Raw genomic sequence first — 24,641 nt, forward strand, 5'->3', positions numbered from 1 at the left:
TTTGCGCGAGATCCAGATTATACTATGCACATTTTTTAGGCACAGGGAAATTAAGTGATGGGCCCTGAACGCCAGGGTGTTCAGTCGAGGCCGGCACTCGAACCGGTTTCCCCAGTTCCAAAGTCGGCCACGTAATTTCCTTACGGTTAGGGTAAAGTTCTGTCATCCCAAACAGTGAGAGACCTTTGTGCATTGGAAAGTTGTTCTCTGATTTACCTGTCAGCAGAAACAGCAGATCACCAAGGAGAGCTGAGCACACCGAGGACATAAGGTGCTGCTTCTCGTGACAGAACGATCTAGTAATTCAAGATTCACGTCCCCCTGTCATTGCAGGACCCCGAATGTGGAATTGGGCGAGGCTGGTTTTCAGGGCTATACACATGTCCATTATTTAGGAATTACTAATAGCACAGCCGATGGTCCAAAATATCATCAGATGTGACTTACTAGATAGAAATCAATACAAATACAGTGAACTGCTGCAGCGCTGCATAAGCACGAGTGGGTAGGCACGTGCACATACTTTACTCGGCCTCATATGTGTAAATGCCTCTCTTATGCCCCAGTTGCACACCTCTAGAGAGACTGGCAAACGTGAATGTCCAACACAGCTTTGCTCCCTGGCGAGGCTAGAGGGGGCTGTTCTGCAGTGAAATATGCTGAATCGCTGAACACGTTTCCTAAAGTCATTTCAAAAATATCCCTCTAGTCTGCACACGGGATCCTGTGCACAAATCCACACGCCCACTCGCCGCTCTTATCACACAATTATCCCAGCAACAAAATGGAAACAAGACAATTTAAATGTAAAGCACACTGATACCTCCGGGTCTAGCCAGCGCTATATAAAACCTTTAAAATAAAAATAAATAAATGTCCAAAATCTGTATGGATCTAGAAAGGTGGGCTTACAGCAGATTCGTATTGTCTCCACAACCATTAAAACAAGACATCAGCGGTTGTTTTTAGGTCTCGCCTACAGCATTGCTTTAGCAATGCTTGTCTGGCGAGATTATAGTAAGGCTTTCAAAAGTCTACCCAAACTGCGGATCGGGTACAGTTCATGTGAGCCGGGCATGTGCACATTGCCAGCTACATCGCACACCATTTGTCTGAGCCTCGGCATTAGACTTCAAAGGAATCCGCTCCCCCACCTCCCCATCAGACTTCAAAGAAATCCGCTCCCCCGCCACACAAAGCCGAGAGCTTATTAGTAGATAGCTTACTGGTCTGTTGTATTTTATTCTCGTGTTACTCTAATTTCAATGCACTCTCGATTTCTTTCAGTTTGTCCTCTCATCACAGTTTCTCGGCACTCCCTATCACTCTCTTCCACTCGTATATATTTGTTTATCACCCGTATTGTAGTTAATGAATTAGGATGACATGGTTTGCATTCCTTCGTATGTATTGTAAATATTTTGTCTGTACAGCACTAAATAGGAGATGTACATTCCTCTTGCGCTACCTCACAAACATTGCAAATACTTTGTATTTATGTTATTTGCCTATATGTCAATACCATGCCCCATAGCGGAATCTCACTAGATAGGAGTGACCGCTCAACTGCCATGGCATAGATGTCCTAGCTTTTCCAAGTCTTTTCTCAGACCGGGCGAGCTCGCACCCTAGAGCAATCTGTCTTCACACCGGCCAAATGGAGTGTGACAGCGGCAGACCAGCGAGCTCCATTTTAGATTACGTGCATGTTGGCTTTTTGAGCGCACACACATCCTCCTTGAAGTTCTTTGAAACTCCGTAGGGTGTGGTTTATCTCCCCTGGTGACTGTTGCACTTGGAGGTAATTAGATAAGCTGTTTTGCTTTGTAGTACAGGATAGGAACCCATACAGTTTATCTATTACTAAAGCATGCCTATTTTACATCTTTGAACATCCTTTCTACGGTAATCCGCTAGAGGGTCCCTCGCCGCTCCCACCCAGTGGGTGAGTCAGGGTGCCGGTGCACGTTTTACCTTATTCCGTGTAATCTTTATGGTTGTCTGCAAATACCCTGGTTAGTCTTAATGTCCTTTTTTCTGATTTTTTAGTACTGTGGGACATCCCCAACCGTGATGAATCAACTGGAAACAAATAACCTATAATCATGAAGAAGTTTCTGCTTTCAAACTTGTGAACAGAAGGTGCTCGGTTGCAAGTTAAATGATAATTCAACCCCCCACACACACAACCCCACACACACACAACCCCACACACACAACCCCAAACACACAGACACACCCCACACACACACACCCACACACCCACCCCGCACACACACACACACACCCCACACACACCACCCCCCCACACACACAACCCGCCACACACACACAACCCCCGCCACACACAAACAACCCCCCACACACAAACAACCCCCCCACATTCACTACCCCACACTCACACACTACCTCCCACACACACACAACCTATCGCCCTCACTCTATCAATCGCCCTCACTCTATCAATCTATCGCCCTCACTCTATCAATCTATCGCCCTCACTCTATCAATCTATCGCCCTCACTCTATCAATCTATCGCCCTCACTCTATCAATCTATCGCCCTCACTCTATCAATCTATCGCCCTCACTCTATCATTCTATCGTCCTCACTCTATCATTCTATCGTCCTCACTCTATCATTCTATCGTCCTCACTCTATCAATCTATCGCCCTCACTCTATCATTCTATCGTCCTCACTCTATCAATCTATCGCCCTCACTCTATCATTCTATCGTCCTCACTCTATCAATCTATCGCCCTCACTCTATCAATCTATCGCCCGCACTCTATCAATCTATCGCCCTCACTCTATCAATCTATCGCCTTCACTCTATCTATCGCCCTCACTCTATCTATCGCCCTCACTCTATCTATCGCCCTCACTCTATCTATCGCCCTCACTCTATCGCCCTCACTCTATCTATCGCCCTCACTTTATCTATCTATCGCCCTCACTCTATCTATCACCCTCCCTCTATCTATCGCCCTCCCTCTATCTATCGCCCTCCCTCTATCTATCGCCCTCCCTCTATCTATCGCCCTCCCTCTATCTATCGCCCTCCCTCTATCTATCGCCCTCCCTCTATCTATCGCCCTCACTCTATCTATCGCCCTTCCTCTATCTATCTATCGCCCTCACTCTATCCATCTATCGCCCTCACTCTATCCATCTATCACCCTCACTCTATCTATCTAATCGCCCTCACTCTATCGCCCTCACTCTATCTATCGCCCTCACTCTATCTATCTATCGCTCTCACTCTATCGCCCTCACTCTATCTATCGCCCTCACTCTATCTATCGCCCTCACTCTATCTATCTATCGCCCTCACTCTATCTATCGCTCTCACTCTATCTATCTATCGCCCTCACTCTATCTATCGCCCTCACTCTATCTATCGCCCTCACTCTATCTATCGCCCTCACTCTATCTATCGCCCTCACTCTATCTATCGCCCTCACTCTATCTATCTATCGCCCTCACTCTATCTATCTATCGCCCTCACTCTATCTATCTATCGCCCTCACTCTATCTATCTATCGCCCTCACTCTATGCCCTCACTCTACCTATCTATCGCCCTCACTCTATCGCCCTCACTCTATCTATCGCCTTCACTCTATCTATCGCCCTCACTCTATCTATCTATCGCCCTCACTCTATCTATCTATCGCCCTCACTCTATCGCCCTCACTCTATCTATCGCCCTCACTCTATCTATCGCCCTCACTCTATCTATCTATCGCCCTCACTCTATCTATCTATCGCCCTCACTCTATCTATCTATCGCCCTCACTCTATCTATCTATCGCCCTCACTCTATTTCTCTATCGCCCTCACTCTATCTATCACCCTCACTGTAATGTAATGTAATGTAAAAAGTGCTTATATAGCGCGGCGTACACCGGGTAGGTTTATTGGCGCTACGAAAAGGCAGGACTGTCTGTGAGAGGAGGTTAGTTAGGGTATGCTTGTGGAAAAAACAGGTTTTCAGCTGTTTTCTAAACTGAAGGTGATTGTATATTTTCCCTATTGGCAGAGGGATTTTGTTCCACTTTTGGGGTGCAAGGGTGGAAAACCGCAGTCCCCCGTGTTTGGCGCGCTTAAACTTAGGGATGGTCAATAGATGTTGACTAGAAGATTGAAGAGTGCGGGACGGAGTATTTCCTGATCTTATTGGAAATAAACTTGGGGCCTCCTCCATGTAGCGCCTTGTGAACAATGCAGGCCAGCTTAAAAGCACTGCGTTGACTCACCGGGAGCCAATGGAGTTGTCTCAGCATTGGTTTCGCATGCTGGCGCGCAGGAAGTTGAAGAATAAGTCTGGCCGCATGATTCTGAATCAGCTGCAAGCGCTGGACTTGATAGGTTGGGATTCCAGCATAAAGAGAGTTTGCATAGTCCAGTCGGGAAATGATGAGCGCGATAACAACCAAAGTTAGTGCTTCTCTTGAGAGGAATCTTATTATTTTCTTTATTTTCCGTAGAAGGAAAAAACTGGACGACACTACGGAGCTAATCTGAGGAGTCATTGAGAAGTCGTTGCTTATCATTATCCCCAGACTTTTTACTTTAAGTGCCGGGACAGGCGAAGAGCTCAAAGAAGTTGGCCAGAAATTGGTGTTACAAGCATTGAGGGTGCCTCCTGTCAGTATGAGCTCCGTTTTATCAGGGTTCAGCTTGAGCTGGTTGGCACTCATCCAGTTGCTGATGTATGTCATGACAAACTTCAAGTTGGACTCAGAGGAGCTAGTAGGTTGTATGTTGAAGATTAGTTGGAGGTCATCTGCATAATTGAAGACTAATACCTCCATTTCCTTCAATGCAAGGATCAAGGGCTGCAAATACAGATTAAATAGGAGCGGGGATAGAGAGGAGCCCTGTGGGACTCCACATTGAAGTTTTCCTTTTTTAGAGCAGAAATTGCCCAGGCGAACTGATTGATGTCTGTCTGTCAGAAAGGACTGGATCCATTTCAGTGCCTGGCCGCCGATTCCTGCACTGCGGACTCGGTCGATCAAGATGTTGTGATCGACCGTGTCAAATGCAGCTGACAGATCAAGAAGTATCAGTGCCTGGGGAGAGTTCTGATCTGCGCCCGCTCTTAATTCATCCAAGACTGTCAAAATGACTGCCTCTGTCGAATGAGCTGGTCGGAAACCTGCCTGGTGGGGATCAAGATGGTGAGACTACTCTATGAACGAGCTCATACAGCCAGCCACGTGGGCCTCCAAGATCTTACTCAAGTAAGGTAATAGAGAGATCGGGCGATAGTTGCTCATCACTTGAGGGTTAGCGCCAGGTTTCTTTAGAATGGCAAGTATTTCTGCGTTTTTGAAAGATTCGGGGACCGTGCCACTACTAATGGAGGTGTTAAGTAGAGAGATAGGCGGGTCAGGGCAGATGCGGAAAGCTTCCCGCAAAATGTGAGGGGGGACCACTGTCAAGGGGAGACCCCGATTTAACTTTGTTGATTAGGTTAAGGAAGTTTTCCGTGGTGATAGGGGGGAAATTGTTTAGTACAACCCGACCTTGCCATATAGCAGATGGCCCCGTGGAGGTGTTGTTCACAGGGATGCTGGCCTTTATTGTGGTTATTTTATCAAAAAAGTAGTAGTTTAGTGAGTCACAAAGAGATTGTGAATGTACTGGCTGCGCAGAGACTCTCTCGGGGCCAGTCAATTCGTCCATGATAGAGAAGATCTCTTTTGTTTTATTAGCAGAATTTTGTATCTTTAACAAAAAGTACTCGGTTTTGCACAAGAGAATGGAGAGCTTATACTCTTTGAGGAGGGGCATGTAAGATAATTTGAGTTCTGGTCCATAGCTCCTTCTCCATTTGCGCTCAGCTTGTCTGAGTCTTAGTTTGAGTTCTTTTAGGCTAGGAGGAAACCATCTTTGGGCATCATGAGCTCTTTTAGTTTTAATATTTTTCAGGGGGGCTACTTTATCAATAGCCAGCTTTAACCAAGTAGTAAGGTTCCTAGTTTGGGTGGCAAGGGATCCAGTGTAGGTAGGGGGAGCCGTATCTACCAGGATGGAATGGAAAGTCTCAAGGCAAGCTCTGCTCCATACTGCTTTCATACTGCCTGGCTTTAAGGTGGTGGGAGCAGGGATGTCAGAGATCATAAAGGTAATCAGACAGTGGTCGGACCAGGTGCAAGGGCAGATTGCCAACTGTGAGATGGTCAAATGTTGTGTCCACACTTGATCAAGGGAGTGACCCTTGATGTGTGTGGCTGATTGTACATGTTGCATGCAATTTAGGCTAACGAGGACTTCCGTGAATTCTCGTGAGGATATGCATTCATGTTTGTCCTCAGGCCAGTAGTTAAAGTCCCCTATTATTAGGACTCTTGAGTGATTAATCACCAATTGCGCAATCATGTCGCCGAATTCATGAGGAAAAGAGGCATAGATTGGGGGGGGGTCGGTAAATGACCATGCATACCAGAGAGGATTGGGCCGATTCTAATTTGATTGTAAGGCTTTCCGTGTGAGGGATCTGTCTGGTAGTGAGCGAGGTGAACTGATGTTTCTGGTTAATGATTGCTGCCACACCCCGCCCTTTTTACCGGTTTCCCTATTTACGTGAATTATGTCGTAGGGATCTGGGGTGGCTGCCAAGATGTCAGGGATCGAATCAGGGGCCAGCCACGTTTCTGTCAAAAATAGAATGTCAGGCCTATGTGTATCTATCAGAGAAAATATCTCTAGCTGGTGTTTCACAATGGACCGTGTGTTTAGATAATAGATTTCCAAGTCGCTGGGCTTCTTCGTGCAGGCAATGGGCTCTTTTTCCACTCTATCGCCCTCACTCTATCGCCATCACTCTATCTATCGCCCTCACTCTATCTATCGCCCTCACTCTATCTATCTATCACCCTCACTCTATCTATCGCCCTCACTCTATCTGTCTATCTATCGCACTCTATCGCCATTACTCTATCTATCTATCTATCACCCTCACTCTGTCTATCTCCCTCAGTCTATCTATCGCCCTCACTCTATTGCCCTCACTCTATTGCCCTCAGTCTATCTATCTTCTATCACCCTCACTCTATCTATCGCCCTCACTCTATCTATCGCCCTCACTCTATCTATCTATCGCACTCACTCTATCTATCTATCGCACTCACTCTATCTATCACACTCACTCTATCTATCTATCACACTCACTCTATCTATTGCACTCCCTCTATGTATCGCATCACCACAGCATCACTCAGGGGCACCCCAACATCACTATGCGCTACCACAGCATTACTGAACGCCATAGCATCGCTTGTCGCCACCACAACATCACTCAGCGCCAGCACAGCATCAATCTATGCAACCATTCAACAACAACTGGTTTAAATATGTTCTCTCAATGTTTCAAGCTTTATTATAAATGTCACAAAAAGATGTTAATATTTCACTTCTGTTCTTCGATTTTCATCACAATAAAATACACTGAACATAATCTTCACAAAAGTTATTTTCAAAAGTTTAAGCTATTGCCATTATAAATTACAATAACTTATTTACGTCTTAATTATTTAAAAAAATTAAAAGCCATTGTTATTTGTAATAGCAATACATCTAAGTCACGTAAATACAACACATATTGCATTACAAATGCTATAGGTGTCACATTTGCCAAAGTTATAACTATTGGCATTGTTAATGACAAAGCTATTAATTTTGCTATTTTCAAAACCAAACACATAAATAAAAAAAATGTCATTTACAATAGCAATAGCTCAAACGTTCCTAATGCGAAACCTGTTGCATTGCAAATGCTTGTTTGATTTAGTTGCTCGCTGTGAAATGGATCTAAAAAAAAAAAGCCCGCGAGAGGTGCCACCATACCATGATGACGCAAGTCTCGACAGTGTCATAACATCACTCACCAATCAATCTACCTCACCTGTTACCAGCAATGATAACTCTTCACTGACACAAGGATCCTTCCCTAAAGCACTTGGCAGATGAAGCTTTTGAAGACGGGCGACCAAATAAAATAGAGGACTGAAGTTCAGTCTTTTGGGTTTTTGGGTTTTGGGAAGAGGGGCTAGTGGAGTGGTTTAAATAAAAGTGAATAAATATATTGCACCCGGATGAAGGTGATAATCTGTCGAATCAAAGCGCACTTTCATGGAACAAAAATGCCCCACTGTGGAACTGGTCCTATCTAGAGGTATCAATTGTAGACTCATTGTAACAATCAGGTACATACGATTGTAGAGGGCCCCGAATCAATAGATACTATGTTATTGCTCTAAGAGGCAGGAAGGTCTGATAAAGAATTGCTCTGGTCATATGTAGAGAGACAAAATGTGGTTTCTCCTTGTAAAAAAAGTTCCACAAAGGCTGTGGTTAGAGGCTTTTGAATATCTTTCTGAGCAGCGCCATCATAACATCGTCCAGAAGCGAGAATTTAGATAAAAGTTCACCTGATAAAACATGAAATAATTCATGCATACTGCAGGACTACTCTCAAGACACTCTTTCAATTATATCATGACCTCTAGTTTTAGGGTCTTCCTTTGAAAACTGCAATGTCTAGCATTGCATTGATATGGTCTGCATCCTACTAGGCTTTTCCTGTGCTGGGGTATCCATCAGGGTTCTGTGCCCTTGCGACAAAGTTTGCATCTGAGCTGCATTACACCTGAGGTGAGGAGCTACAAAACTCTTTCATATTGCTCTTAGAACTGGGAAGCTTGAATGTCCGCGAAACCTGATATGTGTTATATGTCAAATCGTATTTTGTAATGTGTAAATACCAATAAAAATAATTTTAAAAAAAGAACTGGGAAGCTGACCCAAGTCACTGTCCAAGAACTTTTAAGATCCCTTCAGTGAATGAGATAACAAAAGGTCTCAGAACCAACCCAGGCATTAAACAAAGGGACAGGCTGGAATCCTCAATCTTGACGATTGTTGGCGAAGAAAGTTTTGGTGAAGAGACCTGGCTTATTTCTTTTTGCTGGCGACCACTTCAACCAGCAAGTATTATAAAGTTAAGATGGCCCATTCCCACCTCCAGTCACATACTCTGAGAATCATTTCAAAGACGGTCAGATTCTCAGCAACCATCCTTTTATGTTACAAGTCAAAGCATCATGACCTTGGAAGAAGAGATGGAACTCACATCCTGATTTGGAGCCAAACACTCTTCAATCACAACTAACAAAGCTTCAAGCTCCTAAGAAATATTTACAAATTACTCAGGCACATATTTTTTTTTTTGGTTGACCGTTGGCTTTCAAGCTATTGAGGGACACACATACCCTGTTTGCAAAGCAAGGACTATAATAAAAATGTATTTGTTTTTTAAGAAAGCTACTTACTGCAAAGATTGATCGAAAATATATTTTCTATATTTTGAGGTTCACAGAAGAGAGGGGCTTCTTTTCAAATGTCTTTATTTCTCCATCAGAAAGAGCCACCTTCGAAGGCAGGGCTGTGACCTTGAAGAGTCCTAGTGGACTGATCCACTTCAATCACTAGTATCAAATGCAGGGGAACAGGATGGCCCTACCAATGGTCCACTACGTCACTAAAGTCCAATCGTAAAATATAGAGGAGACAACACTAGGGTTTTTAAACTTGACCTGTTTCTCACACAATTGGGGGGAAAAAAAGAAAACCATTTGGATTTAAAAAAAACAAAACAATCTTGGAGAGGTTTTTCGACATGGCGGATTACTGGCAATACTCGCCCCAATAATCTTGTAGAAACTTCTGACACGTCAATAAGAGCCTTCTTGTGATGGCTGCTGAAGAAGATGCAACTCAGTGAATAGTACTCATTAAAAATATTTTAAACATTAAGGGCCTGAATCAGAACTGGCTGGATAGCTGGACATCTTCAGATTTCTTGAGGGAGGTACCCATTCAAGAGGAAGCTCCATTGGTGGAATTAAATTTGCCCTTTTGGCGTACTTTTTCCTCTCGTTATAGGATTTACTCCAGAAATCAGAGGATCTTCCATTACCAAACAGCTCTGAGCAGGTCCTAGATTGGACCCATGGCACAAATTATGGCCAACTGGCTTGACCTTCTTGAGCAGTGCACCCCCTTGCTCCAGCACCCCTCCTTGGCCTCATTACCTTTCACGTTCCCTACGTGCATGGCCCACTCATTCTCGCTGAACTTGTCGATGGTGTCCAGCACACTCTGAGGGTCTCCGCGGACCGCGTTCTTGAGCACGTAGTCGAGAATTCGCTGCTCCTTGCTGTCGGCCATGATGAATGAGCTTATCCTCTTGAGGGGCAGTGGGTTCTCGGGTTCGAGAGTGAGGCAGAACCGATGTCGGGGTCTGAAGCTCGGAAGAACTGAACACAAGACGAGGATGGCAACAGTACTATGAACACAAAAGATGACAAACAAAAGGGTTAATATACTTACTGCAGGTAGACCGAGCCAACATATCTACTAGTTTTCACAGCTTGAGGAGACTTGTTTCCTCTCTAGAACTGACACCAGCAAAAACATACAGGGGTGTGTCATATTCGCCACCGTGCGAACACGATGCTAGGCCGTAGATACAGGCAACTCACAATGATACGACACACACACATACACACTGGTTATATTGTGGGAGTGGCCACAAGCAACCGCTAGCCCGTTTATTTATAGTTTTCGGACCCAGCCTAGACCTCAGGGGGCAGGTTGCAACATTGTATGGTAGAGGCCGGGTGGCACTCTACGGTGTGCACCTGTGATCTATTGCACAATCCAAAACTGACAGCCAGTTCCTCTTTGAAACACCCAAAAGTAGGTCGCTTTGAGGATACATTTCTGATGCATGGTGCAGTGCAACCAGAAACAGGCTTGCATAAGGCGTGTTTTTCTTGTCCTGTGTTGATTCTAGATAAAGTGTTTAGCAAAACATACAGAGCAATTTTCCAGCTACCCAACTATGTGTCACCTGCCCAAATACGCCTCGAATTTGGCCTCCAGAAGCAGACCGTGGAAAGAAAGGGCATCTACATATCATTTTGGCACAAGGTTCGAGACGCAGAGCAAGGAACTCTAAATGCCCACCTTTGGATCGAGCTGTAACAACAAGAACAATCATCAGCCAGAGAGTACCTGTTGGAATCACTAGAGAAACTTGAACTGACCGATCTCTGGGAATCACCAGTAGATCATAAGAGCTTTAAAAAGGTCGTAACCAAAGTCACGAAAATGATACCCTTCACAGAAGACAAGGAAACTCTGGCAAAGAGGGCACACGGTTGGATAGTGTTGAATAACTATAAAGCACTTAAACCACAAGTTTACTTAAACAGGGGAATTAAACAAAAGGTAAAAGAACATTTTTTAAGGCTACGGTTTGGTATCCTACCAATTCTCCCTCACCTGACACTTTGGAAAAGGAGACAAGAAGAGCAAACTTGTCGTCTTTGTAGAACAGGACCCGAGGACCTATTACATATAATTTGTATTTGCCCAGGCTTAACGGACAAAAGGCGAGCTTTACTACAAGCCAAATGGAACCAGAAGAGCATCAGGACTTGTAGGCAGGCAGTTAAACTGTGTTTTAACCCACAGGAGACCCAGTTAAACTGCCGTCTTCAAAATATTTTGATATAGTGGCTGGAAGACTAAAACATCAGCAAAACGCGGAGACAGACTACCAGAAATCTAGGGCATTTAACAGAGAGACCCATTGGGACTGTGGCACACAGAACAACCCCGAAAAACTAAACTGAAAACATGAACTTTACCTATTAACACATAATGCGAGACAACGCTGACTTATGTATTTTAAAGCTTGAAAGTTTTTTTATACTTTTAAACTATGAGTTTTAAATTGTGAGTTTTAATTAACTGTACAATAAAGATTACTTTACTCGTCCGGTGAGTCATTACAGAGCCAAGTCAGCCTTGATTGAACCCAGGTTTACCAAAACATCTTTAATGTTTTTTATGCTGTCTTGTAAGAGTAACGTATTCGTGGCAATGGTTGCTTTTTAATTGTATAGCTGTTTTCTAAGTGCTGGCACTTACAAATTGCGGATTAAAAAAATGTCAGACTTCAGCATCAGGATGACACGAACTGGAAGACGGGAGGTAAAACAGGTGTGCCGCGTAATGAGTAAGAACCAAACAGAGCGGAGAAGGAGGGGGAAAGTCAGGCCCACTCCTTGTCCCCCGACTTGGTCAGAAGAACAGGCAGGAACCAGATTTCTAGTGTAAACTTGGACACAATAGGTATTTTAACCCCTTGGCCGCGGCGGTAATTCCGCCGCTGCGCTAGGGGTGGCCGCGCAACGCTGCCATGCTCGTGACGGAACCACTCCATCACGAGCCGCGGTGGCGCTGTGCTTGTGACGGAATGGTTCCGTCACGGCCCCGCCCGCTCAATAGAATGCGCCGCGCAGGCGCAAAATCAGCGCCACGTAGGCGTGGCGGCCGGGCCGTGACGGAACCGCTCCGTCACCAGTACAGCACCACCGTGGCTCGTGACGGAATGGTTCTGTCACGAGCATGCAAGGGGTTAATTGGTGGGTCTTGTAGCTTTGGATTGTATCACATTATAGAAATAGAAATACAAGTCCCAGCATGCAAAGCGTTAGTGGTTGAAGATCCAGAGTTTGCTGAAGGTGTGCCAAGGAGCCCTTTTAGTAGCATTTAGAAGTCGTATTTCGTATTTTATATGTGCCACGCCACGACCCCCAACACACACTCGTTTTCCATTTTAAAAAAACTTGTTAATAACATTAGTCAGACTCAAAAATGTGGTGTCATCAAAATAGCCACAAAGGTTGTGAGTGTGAATGTAAACATCGTATTACAAATTCGTTCACCACACAATATTCGAGTAATGCAATGCAGGAAAATGCAAGCTGGTTATCTAAAAGTGTGAACCTGGTTGTGTAGACAAATCCAGGCCAGTGAGCATCTACCTGGAAGAATGAAGAGAAGGACACAATGCAGGGTCACCAGGCTGAGCCTGAAAGGACCTCTCGTGCACAGGCAGTCTGCTGCTGCACACCCGTGACAAGACACGCCCACATTGTGAACATTAAATAGAGATTCATTTGTGAGCAAAAAGGGCCAGGGTGCAAACCGTGCTGGCTGAACCATGGTGCATTATCTACAAATCAAACAAATTGTGCAAAATGTAAAAAGAGGTTCACAGTGCCATGGACTTTGCTTTCACCATAAAAGGGGCAGAAGTCTGCACTTTAATGCAGTAGAGCACGACAGAGAATACTTCTTCATATGTACGTTGAAGAGGGATGCATACAATCATACAGATATCCTATCTGAAGCACTTAATTTCTAGGCTGTGTTTTTCTAAAATTAGAAGCATTCCTGAAATTAATGCTGAGGGGGTGTATATGGCTTATCACCTATGCGTTTTCTGTAGGAAGACAAAGGTTGGCTTTTTACAGAAACAAATGGAAATTTTGAAACCGTTCTGAACAATCTGTTTGGTCCACAAGATGTATAACAAAATTATGTGTAATGGGAGCTCTAAAGGTATCAGTGACAAGCCTGGGGTCAGGACCGGCTTCAGCATTTGGGATCTGGGAGGGCCACGAAGAAGCATGGGAGGGCCATAAAGATAAGTAGGATTGTCCAGTCTCCCAGGGGTCTGAGATTTGGGTCTGGGCATGTTGGATGGTCTTGTACGAGTGTGAGCTGAACACCAGACCTACTGTACCATTTCTTACACTAAAATACACTCCTTAGCAGGCTCTGGACACACGACAAAATATGAGCTAGAAGTCTGGTAAGATAAAGTAGGATCTTTCAGAAACTAGACATAGGATACACAAGAATTATGATCTGGTCCAGTTTGCTCTCTTAATACTTGTACCTCAAACAGTCCATTCGGGGAGGATTTGAGACTGGTGTGCCAACAGCGGGGCAGCAGCCCTCATCCTGATTGTCCAGCTGAGCTTCGAGGAGTCATCACTGCCCAATGAGGAGGAATTTCACACCTTATTAAAGGCGGAGTACCACCTGGGCAGCTCCTAGAGAGCTAATGTAAATTAGCCTCCAGGAGCTTCAGGCAGGGTAAATGTAACTTTCTAAAAGTTACTTTTCCTTAATATTTATTAAAGACCCAAATTCACAATTGAATTAGATTTAAAATAAATATTAAAAATAGTGGTATAATTATTTTCCTTTCTGGTCCCAGCCCTGAGACAGCAGTGTTAATATTTTAATTTGTTCTCAGGCTTTCTGTATAGGCCTGCCACAATGAAAATAGCTTTTGGGACTTTGTCGTCATGTCCTAAGATGACAAGGTCCCAAAAGCTATTTTCAATGCGGCAGGCCTACTCTTCTGCATGTCCCATTTTTAAATACCATGCACCCTACCCTGTGGGCTACAAGGCCTACACAGGGGTGACTTTTTACTATTTAGACGGGAGGGCTTTGTCTGTAAAAAAAAGTATTTTAAAAGGTTGCCCTGCAGGTTTTACACTGCACAGTCTGTGGATCGCACATTTGCTGCTGCAGTCCACAAGTGATTCAGAAAAGGGGGTGGTGATGAACAGAGTGTCTGAATTAAGCAGACCACTCTTACCCAGTCCAAAGATCAGGGCTTGATCCATCACCGTTATTTAGCTCACTGCCCCATCCCAGCTCAGAACCTGGCTATATGCAAATTAGTCTGTCCCTGGCCCAGTGCATCATGGGAACAGGGCAGACCAAACTACCAAGCCAATTCTTCACCAGAAAGGAGACAAGCTTCCGGGGACCGGTTTCTGCCATTTCAGGCGTCGTCGGCCCGGCTTGCTTGAATCCTGATGGAGCAGTGAGCAAGGGACTCATGTCTGAGTATACCCTTCCACGCTTATGGTGGACAAAATGATTCAGAAAAGGGGGTGGTGATGAACAGAGTGTCTGAATTAAGCAGACCACTCTTACCCAGTCCAAAGATCAGGGCTTGATCCATCACCGTTATTTAGCTCACTGCCCCATCCCAGCTCAGAACCTGGCTATATGCAAATTAGTCTGTCCCTGGCCCAGTGCATCATGGGAACAGGGCAGACCAAACTACCAAGCCAATTCTTCACCAGAAAGGAGACAAGCTTCCGGGGACCGGTTTCTGCCATTTCAGGCGTCGTCGGCCCGGCTTGCTTGAATCCTGATGGAGCAGTGAGCAAGGGACTCATGTCTGAGTATACCCTTCCACGCTTATGGTGGACAAAATGATTCAGAAAAGGGGGTGGTGATGAACAGAGTGTCTGAATTAAGCAGACCACTCTTACCCAGTCCAAAGATCAGGGCTTGATCCATCACCGTTATTTAGCTCACTGCCCCATCCCAGCTCAGAACCTGGCTATATGCAAATTAGTCTGTCCCTGGCCCAGTGCATCATGGGAACAGGGCAGACCAAACTACCAAGCCAATTCTTCACCAGAAAGGAGACAAGCTTCCAGGGACCGGTTTCTGCCATTTCAGGCGTCGTCGGCCCGGCTTGCTTGAATCCTGATGGAGCAGTGAGCAAGGGACTCATGTCTGAGTATACCCTTCCACGCTTATGGTGGACAAAATGATTCAGAAAAGGGGGTGGTGATGAACAGAGTGTCTGAATTAAGCAGACCACTCTTACCCAGTCCAAAGATCAGGGCTTGATCCATCACCGTTATTTAGCTCACTGCCCCATCCCAGCTCAGAACCTGGCTATATGCAAATTAGTCTGTCCCTGGCCCAATGCATCATGAATTAGATTTAAAATAAATATTAAAAATAGTGGTATAATTATTTTCCTTTCTCGTCCCAGCCCTGAGACAGCAGTGTTAATATTTTAATTTGTTCTCAGGCTTTCTGTATAGGCCTGCCACAATGAAAATAGCTTTTGGGACTTTGTCATCATGTCCTAAGATGACAAGGTCCCAAAAGCTATTTTCAATGCGGCAGGCCTACTCTTCTGCATGTCCCATTTTTAAATACCATGCACCCTACCCTGTGGGCTACAAGGCCTACACAGGGGTGACTTTTTACTATTTAGACGGGAGGGCTTTGTCTGTAAAAAAAAAGTATTTTAAAAGGTTGCCCTGCAGGTTTTACACTGCACAGTCTGTGGATCGCACATTTGCTGCTGCAGTCCACAAGTGGCATTTAAGTTCCAGGCCCTGGGTGAATTTTCTACACTATATACCAGGCACTTCTATTCATGTTGATTGTGTCAATTAGGAATACGCCAATTTAACCATGTTTAAAGGCGACTCAGACACTTTAGCAGGATAAAGGTTACAGAGTGCAGAAACCCAAAAAAGAGGATCCAGAAAAAAAGTATAATAATTTGGGATGACCATGCAGAAAATCCAGATCACTTACAGTGTCTCACTCTTCTATCCACAAATGGAAGGCTAAGTAGCAACATTTGAACTTGTGAAGTCACAGAGTATTGGAACACCTCTGCAGCCAGTGCATTAGCCCAGCATATTATCTTAACAGTCTTGGGACCCAAGGGGTAACAGAAGTACTATGATCAGGGCCACTGGAATTATGCAACAGGACGAGGGGTGCAAATTGTGTAGCAGGTTTGACTACATTGTGCATCATAATGTGGGGTAGTATTTATTATTTTGTCTTTTTTTAGACATAATAACACAGTCTGGAAAAAGGTTTCAACTCATGAGCACCAGTTTAAAATGCAACTACAGCAATAAGCAGCTGGAATGTGCCAACTAAACTTTTGTGAAGGACCTTCCACGGTACAGAAACACGTCACTGCGTTTTAGGTCATTTTTGATCAGTATGTGATGGCCTTTTATGAAAATTTGGAAATTATGCAGCAGGTGATAGATTATGTGGCAAATGTAACAAATCTATAATGACACATAATACACTGACTGCAGCATCACAATAATCTAGCAGCCCTGTCTATAATCCATTTCTGTCTATTCATGTGACAAAATGATAGAATTTGTTGGGAGAGAATAAATGCACAGTCACCGGCGCCCCAAAGTGGGGTGTGGGTTCTTTAAGTTTCTTCTAATTAGATCAGTGAGCCCCCCCTTCGGTGAGCTACTCTCGACAGCCCCAGCACATGTTGCCAGTGCTTCCATGGAGTTGTTGCCATTGCTTTTCTTCGTATGATGGGCACTTGCACTGCTCCTTCATATCTATATCTGTGTTGTATTAATGAAACTTGACGAGTCGTTTCGCTTAAAAAGAGTGAAAACTTTGCCATCGTCAGGGTTTTTTGTTGCCGAATATAGGTTCCTAGGCAGGGCCACTGGAATTATGCGATTCTATGGCTGTGGCATATTCTGCATAATTATGGATTTGCCACGTGTCACATAATCCATCATCTGCTGCACAATTTGCAGATTTTAACCCAAAAAAATAAAAATCTTTCAAGCCTAACATCACATTTTTACTAGAAATGCAGCGAGACATGTTGCTGCACGGTGGAAGACCCGTTGCAAAGATTGACTGGTCACCTTTAAATTGCTTATTGCTGAATTTCGGTGTTAAACTGGTACTAAGGATGTGTAACCTTTACCAAGATAGTTTTAACATGTAAAAATAATGAAGTAATACTATCACAAAATGTGCTGCATTACGCCTCAATCCTGCCACATAATTTGGTTTTCTCCAGTACAATGGGCCCGATGTAGGTAATAGTGAAATACCGAATTCTAAATACCGAATTTTACTGATTCGGTATTTAGAAATCGGTATTTCAGATGTAGGTACGAATTCGGTATAAAATACTGAATCCTTAATATTTGTTATTACCGTAATTGAGATTCGGTAATAGCGAATACCTACCCATTCATTCCTATGGGCTTGGAAGCCCATAGGAATGAATGTGAAGACATTCGGTATTACTGATTCGGTAATACCGGGAGGTATTTCAAGGGTGTGTTGCACCCCTGAAATGTGGATGTGTGCACATGTGGCACACATCCATGCCCTAAGGGCATGGATGTGTGCCACATGGCACTTCAAAAAAAGCAAGAAAGTGCTTTTTCCTTTTTTTTTTTTTAAATGTTTTAATATTATTATTCAGTTCCGCAACAGCAGAACATAACAACATTCTTGAACATAAAAATGCAGCACAGCAACTTATTCTCATCAATATCATCAAATATTAAAAAGTCACAAGTACAGAATTTCACAGTTTTCATATCATGACCCCTTCCCATCACTTGTAAGCCATCAGTCTTCCTCCAATTCTGAGTCCTCATCATCTCGGTCCGGCGGCGAGAAAGTGCTTTTTTAAAGGAATTCGGTAATTACCACCAACTTGAAGTTGGTGGTAATTACCTATTCCTTAAGGCCCAAAAGCACTCTTTTATGTGCTTTCGACATTGCATTTAAGGAATCTGTATTACCGATTCCTTAAATGCAAGGCCAATAAGTAATCGGTATTAAGGAATCAGTATTTACCGATTCCTCATTACCGAATCCTTCCCTACATCACGAATGCCTAAATACCGCTCGGTAACGGAGAAATTGACAGAATTTCACTGTTACCGACCGGTATTTGGGCCACCTACATCGGGCCCATCATTCCTGGGGCCCTGGCCATAAATTAGGAATAGTGTCACAAAAGAAAGAAAATTAAACAAACTAGGATATACATCTTGATTGTATCGGCATTTTTCCTTACTTTCCTAGCAATGGCAAAATCCTTCACACTATTTCTGCCACAATGGTCAGTGTCTTAGCAGTGGTGCATTATATTTATAGAAAAAGACCCAGCTAGCACTTAAATCATTGTCACTACACACTGTTAAGGAGGTGGTGCACGCATTTCTCAGTAGAGCTGTGCTACATTTAATGCCCCAATACCAGCACTTATAGCTGTCAACCTAGCTGTGTTTCTACCAGCACTTCTTGCTCTGTCTCTACCAGCACTTTTTGCTGCGTGTCTACCAGCACTTCTAGCTGCGAGTCTACCAGCACTTCTAGCTGCGAGTCTACCGGCACTTTTATCTGCGTGTCTACCAACACTTCTAGTTGATTGTCTACCAGTGTGTATCATTACTTTTAATGTCATTTAAAGATCCTAGCAGCATGTCATAATATTGCTACTCCACTATTTATGGGATGGCACCAGCACTTCTCAGCAGAGCTGTAACACTTTTAAAGTCACAGTACCAGCACTTCTCAGCAGATCCATTACAGCACTTCTCAGAAGGGTAATTACACCTTTAATGGGCATTCCCTATAAGTGCTCCATTACTTTCAATGTAAAAGCTCTGACTAACACCTCGTAACATTCCTACAACACTATTTATCGGCTAGTACCAGCACTTCTCAGCAGAGGTGTCCTACTTTTAAGACCACAGTACCAGCACTTCTCAGCGGGGCCATTAAACCTTTAATGTGCAGTTCTTCCATACAGTGATGCATTAATGTATAATATCTTAATAGCACTTCGTAGATTTGCCACTCTACTATTAATGAGATGGTACCAGCACATCTCAGCAGGGGTACTGGCCCTTCAATACGTAGTGCCAACACTGTTTAGCAGAATTGATTTAGCCTTGATAGAACGTATTTTTAGTTTTTTAAGATGTGGTCTAGTATTTGTGTGCCTAAAAAGGGAAATGAGTGAAATGTGATGTGACTTTAGAATTCAAGTGTTAACCCCTTTGCCGCAACCCCGATTTCGCGGCAGTGCGGCACTTCCGCAAAATGGGCGGGGCCGCGTCGGCCGTTGGCCGAAGGAAGCACTAGCGATGCAGCACGCAAGGGGTTAATGTGTTAATCCCCACTTGGTAGAATCAATGTTGTATCACTTTCCCACTCCAAATTAATGCACACTACTTCGTTGCTCCCCTCTTGGGGTTACATATCATACATACTTACAGGTTGTGTATGCACCTCTCAGCAGGCCTCCCTCGAACACATCAATACAACACCATCCAGACCCCAGGCCAATTAGTACACAGAGGTACTCAAGCTGATGAAACGCCAATGGAAACAACTGGACGCAAATGGACAATGAGCCAGGAGAATAGAGACAGTAGCACGTTCAAATCCGCCCTGAGAAGCTATCACCAAATGATCCGCAACACCAAACGCACTGCATTGATGCATGCACCAACAGAAGCAAATAAATATTCACCAGTAGGAAGGATTTCACCTTACCTCCAACTCGATCACCCCTCAAGGACCTCCGCAACACTGTCTCAGTTCTTCAGCAACAAAAAAATCACCGCCATTTACAGAACCTCCAACCCACAACCGGACTCGACTGACCTCGCCAAATGCCTTCTGATCCTATGCGGAGAACCAATACTAACCACACGGCCCCTCATTATCCCAGAAAAAACTGCCATCATCATGAAGTTCATGATCGCCGCTGTCAGATCGGACCCCTGCCACCACCACCTCTACTCCAGAGGACTTCAACCCATAAGCGCCATGCTCACACCCATTTTGAATGCCTCCACCTTGATCTTCTCAGATGATTGGAAACACGCAACTGCCATCCCGCTGCTGAAGAAATCCTCCATGGACCCTTCACCGCTCGTCAACTACAGACCAATCTCCTCACCACCATTCACAGCCAAGGGCTAAGAGAAAATCATCAACAGATGTCTCACCGAATATCTCAAAGACCACCAACTCCTCAACACCTCTCAGTGTGGCTTCAGAACCAAGCAGAGCACAGAAATGCCCTCATCGCTGCCACGGATGACACCTGCATGACTCAGGACAGAGGAGACACGGCGGCCCTCATTCCCCTGGACCTCTCTGCAGCATTTCACTCTGTTTTCCACTCCGTTCTTATCCCACACCTACACAACATCGGAAACGAAGGACACGCACTCCAATGGATCGACTCCTTCCAGACTCGAAGAACCCAACCGGTCAGCCTGGCACCGTATACCTCGGATGCCCGGGGCCTCATCTGCAGAACACCAACAAGACCGAAATCATAATCTTCAGGAAGAGCACGTCACTGTGAGGCTCCACATGGTGGCCAAAAGAGCTAGGACCAACAACCATCCCCAACACCCATGCCAAGAAGCTCAGGATCATCACTGACAGTAAACTCGACATGACTGCCCAAGTCAACGCCGCCACCGCCTCACCGTTCTGCACCCCGAAGATGCTGAGGAAGATTTTCAAGCGGCTGCAAATTAGCACTGGAAAACCATCACATGCACTTTTGTCACAAGCAAACTGGACTACGGGAACAGCCTTTATGCTGGAATAAACAAAAAACCCACCAGAAGGCCGCAGACCATTCAGAACACAGCAGCCAGAATCTCTTTTAACCTCTCACGCCACACTGGCATCACATCACACCTGATGGAGCGCCACTGGCCCCCCATAAAAAATCAAGCACAAATCAAACTCCTCACCCACACTTTCAATGCACTAAAAACATGGCCAAGCATACCCAGGGCCACTGACATTATGCAGCAGGAGAAGCCCAAATTATGCAGCAGGCAAAGCCCAACTTATGCGGCAGGGTTGAGAAAATTATTAGGTAAGAAAAAGTAATAATGCAGCATATTTTGTAATGGTATTACTTTATCAATTTTAAACTCGGTAACACTGTCTGGGAATTGATTGAACCTCATTAGTACTATTTTAATACCCAATTATAGCAACAGGTAACAAAAGGTCCAGCTTTGCTACGGGCCTTTCACTGCACAGCAACACGTGTCACTGGATTTTCAGTAACTTTTGAACCCTTTGCTCTAGAAACAAAACTATTTTTTATCAAATCTGCAGATTATGTGGCAGACAATGGATTATGTGGCAAATGCGGCGCAGCTATAATTATGTGAAAAATCGCCACAGCAGCCAATTGCATAATTCCAGTGGCCCTGAGCATACCTCAACAATCGCATCCGCTTTCACAAGCCTTCCAGACACCTTCACTCGTCCGGACTCCTACTTGTGACACACCCCGCGCATACGGAAAACCAGATCTGGCAAGCATGTCTTCTCCGACATCACTCCTAAAGTGTGGAACTATCTGCCACTACACATAACAACCTACTCATCACTTCTTGAATTCCACAATAAGCTGAAGACCTGGCTTTTCGAGTAGTCCTACTGTGCCCTAGGTGTGCCTAGCCTCACACCTCAGCTGCAAGATACCCTCCCGGGTGACAGTGCGCGCTACAAATCTGCTGGACAGGGCCCTAATAGGTTTAATGGGGCAAGACCAGCATTTGTTTATTTATTTATTTATGTATGTGTTTTTATATAGCGCGGACTTTACCCGAAGGCATCAGACCACTTCACAATAGGAACAGAAAATTACAGGTGAACAACTTACAAAAGCAGACGTTAAGTTACATGAGGTAAAAGTGACAATTTGAGCAAACAAAATACATGAGGTGCATTACAGGAGGAAAAAGTGACAAGTGTGCAGGTTACAAGAGAAAACAAAGTACAATTAGAGGTACAATACTGCAATATATGCTAGACACTCAGGCACAAGAACAAACGTTACGTAGGCAATGGTGGCACGTGTGCAAGTATCAAAAGCAAACAACATGTGAGCGGTAGCAAACAGTGTGTTACAAGAGAAAAGTGGCGTGTGCAAGTTACAAAAGAGTACTAAACACAGGTACAAGGATAGAAGTTTTAGCAGGAACCAGGCCACAAAATATCCCGGCCACACCCAGCACGAGCTTCTGTTCCCAAATATAAAGAGAGAAAACACGGGAGGCCCGGCACGTGGCGCCATCTAGCGGTAGAGCCAGGTTACCCGCCTCAGCATTCAGAAACAGGGAAGGTTTCAAAATATAGAAATACATTTTTGCAGCACGAGTGTCGGGCGCTTAAGGGGCGCTGAAATAATATCTTCCCGCCTCCCTCTTCTGACAGACTCCAGTACCAGCACTTTCCAAGGGGGGCGCATCTGAAGTAGGCGCTATACTTTTAATGGGCACGTAAACTACTTCCCAGCGGGGACACTATGTAATACACGGGTTATTACATATATTTCTCGGGATGGCTGCAAAGTCTGCATTTTTTTAAAATAGAATAACGCCTAAACTCCTTAGCGTGAAAATAAATGACGTCAGGGCGGATCGTGGAGTTTTAGACGGGCGTGCCACGCACCGAATGGGCAGACCCTGCATTGCTTGTAGCAGAGCGTGTCTCAGGGGGCGCTGTACTTTTAATAGGGCAGGGGACGTTTGCCGAAATCAGGGAACATGCTCTTTTTCCTGCTCTCTGTTCAATTCAAACGCTCACCCAGTTTCTTTCTGTCTCTCTCTCTCTCTCTCTCTCTCTCTCTCTCTCCCTCTCTCTCTCTCTCTCTCTCTCCTGGTCACTGCTCTCCATCGCTCTCTCTCTCTCTCCCTCTCTCTCCTTCTTTCTCTCTCTCTCTCTCTCTCTCTCCCTCTCTCTCTCTTTCTTTCTCCCTCTTTCTGTCTCTCTATTTCTTTCTAACTGTCTTTGTCTTTCTATTTCTATTTCTGTCTCTCACTCTTTGCTTTCTCCTCACTCAGGCATCAATAGGGAGGGGGGGGGGGGCGCATCCTTAAATTAAGCGCTGCCTGGACCACAGGGGTAGAATGGCGTTTCTAAAAGTCCCAGGATACGGGCGTCTCTTCAGGTAAATGATGTAAGTTTGAAGTCTGGGGCTCACCAGCTGCAGCAGGAGACCTCTCGTCTGCGAGGTGACAGCCGCTTCTCAAACTTATCCCACGTCACGTGACAGCTCTTGTGCAAGCACAGCGGGAAAGTCCAATAAAGAGCTGCATTTGAAAAAAATTAAAAAAAGAACAGTCGGAAGAAGTGATGAAAGCAGGGTCGTGATTGGGCGGGAGCCTTTGTGGGACCTTCAGGTGATGTGAATGCATCGAGACCTGTGGACACGGATGCAGGGTCCCCACGCGCGCGCTCGCCAGCCTCTAAGGAGGTCCCACCTTTTATCAGGAAGTTCTCCACACATTGACAAACAGGCGCGCTTTAAAGTGCCACCGCGCAGGCTAATTTTAACTTGTCAGGGTTTCATTTCCCTCTTTTATGCTGGCTTGGTTGTTTGTATTTTATCATGCTGAGTTGCATTTCTGTGTTGATTAGTTTCTGGAAATGTGACGTTCTTTCGTTGTTTTGCCATATAAGCATCTGTGTAGCTCATTTCTAACACTAGCGTAGCCTCGAGGCGCTGAAGTTCGTGGGTACGATTCCACTCAGCTTGGCGCTCTTTAGGCGACCCGCATGACAAGCAAAGAAGCTTAGAAATATCGGGGCAGATTTACAAGCCCTTTGCGCCTCTTTTACGCCGCAGTTGCGTCACTTTTGTGACGAGGCGGCAGCGCAAAAGATGCACCATGGTGCGGGGTATTTACAACGTGATGCATCTGGGAGATGCGTCACGTTGTAAAGCCCTGCTCCAGAAGGAGGCGTTTTGGTGGGGGGGGGAGGGGGGGGGGGGGGCGTTCCGGCGCAGGAACGCCTCCTAAAAGTGGCTGAGTGAAATCTACAAGATTTCACTCAGTCACTTTGGGGCCCATGCTGCGTCAAAACCCTGCGCCTGCTTGAAGCAGGTGTAAGGATTGACGCTGCATTTGAAGGATAGGGCACCCTAGAGCCTTGCTGGAGCTGCGTCGCGCTTGCGACACAACTCCAGCAATGCGCCACTTTTACAGCACAGATGCGTGACGCATCTGTGCTGTTTTTGACTCAGGTGCGCCGCATTGTAAATGCGGCGCATTCATTGTGGTGGAGGCATGC

At 45.0% G+C, this 24,641-nt stretch overlaps 1 protein-coding gene across 1 annotated transcript in view; it reads right to left on the minus strand.

Moving 5' to 3' along the window:
- LOC144792749 (catechol O-methyltransferase-like) overlaps nucleotides 1-23,668 on the minus strand; it is a 114,716-nt gene extending 91,048 nt beyond the window's left edge. The window contains exons 1-2 of the mRNA XM_078667928.1: nucleotides 23,551-23,668; nucleotides 10,103-10,356 (exon numbers count right to left, since the gene is read on the minus strand). Coding sequence (XP_078524054.1) covers nucleotides 10,103-10,238 — 136 coding nt within the window. The 5' untranslated portion in view covers nucleotides 10,239-10,356; nucleotides 23,551-23,668. The remainder of the gene's footprint in view (nucleotides 1-10,102; nucleotides 10,357-23,550) is intronic.
- Between the last annotated feature and the right edge of the window lie 973 nt (nucleotides 23,669-24,641).

The sequence above is a fragment of the Lissotriton helveticus genome, chromosome 11 (assembly GCF_964261635.1).
Source record: "Lissotriton helveticus chromosome 11, aLisHel1.1, whole genome shotgun sequence".
NCBI lineage: Eukaryota > Metazoa > Chordata > Amphibia > Caudata > Salamandridae > Lissotriton > Lissotriton helveticus.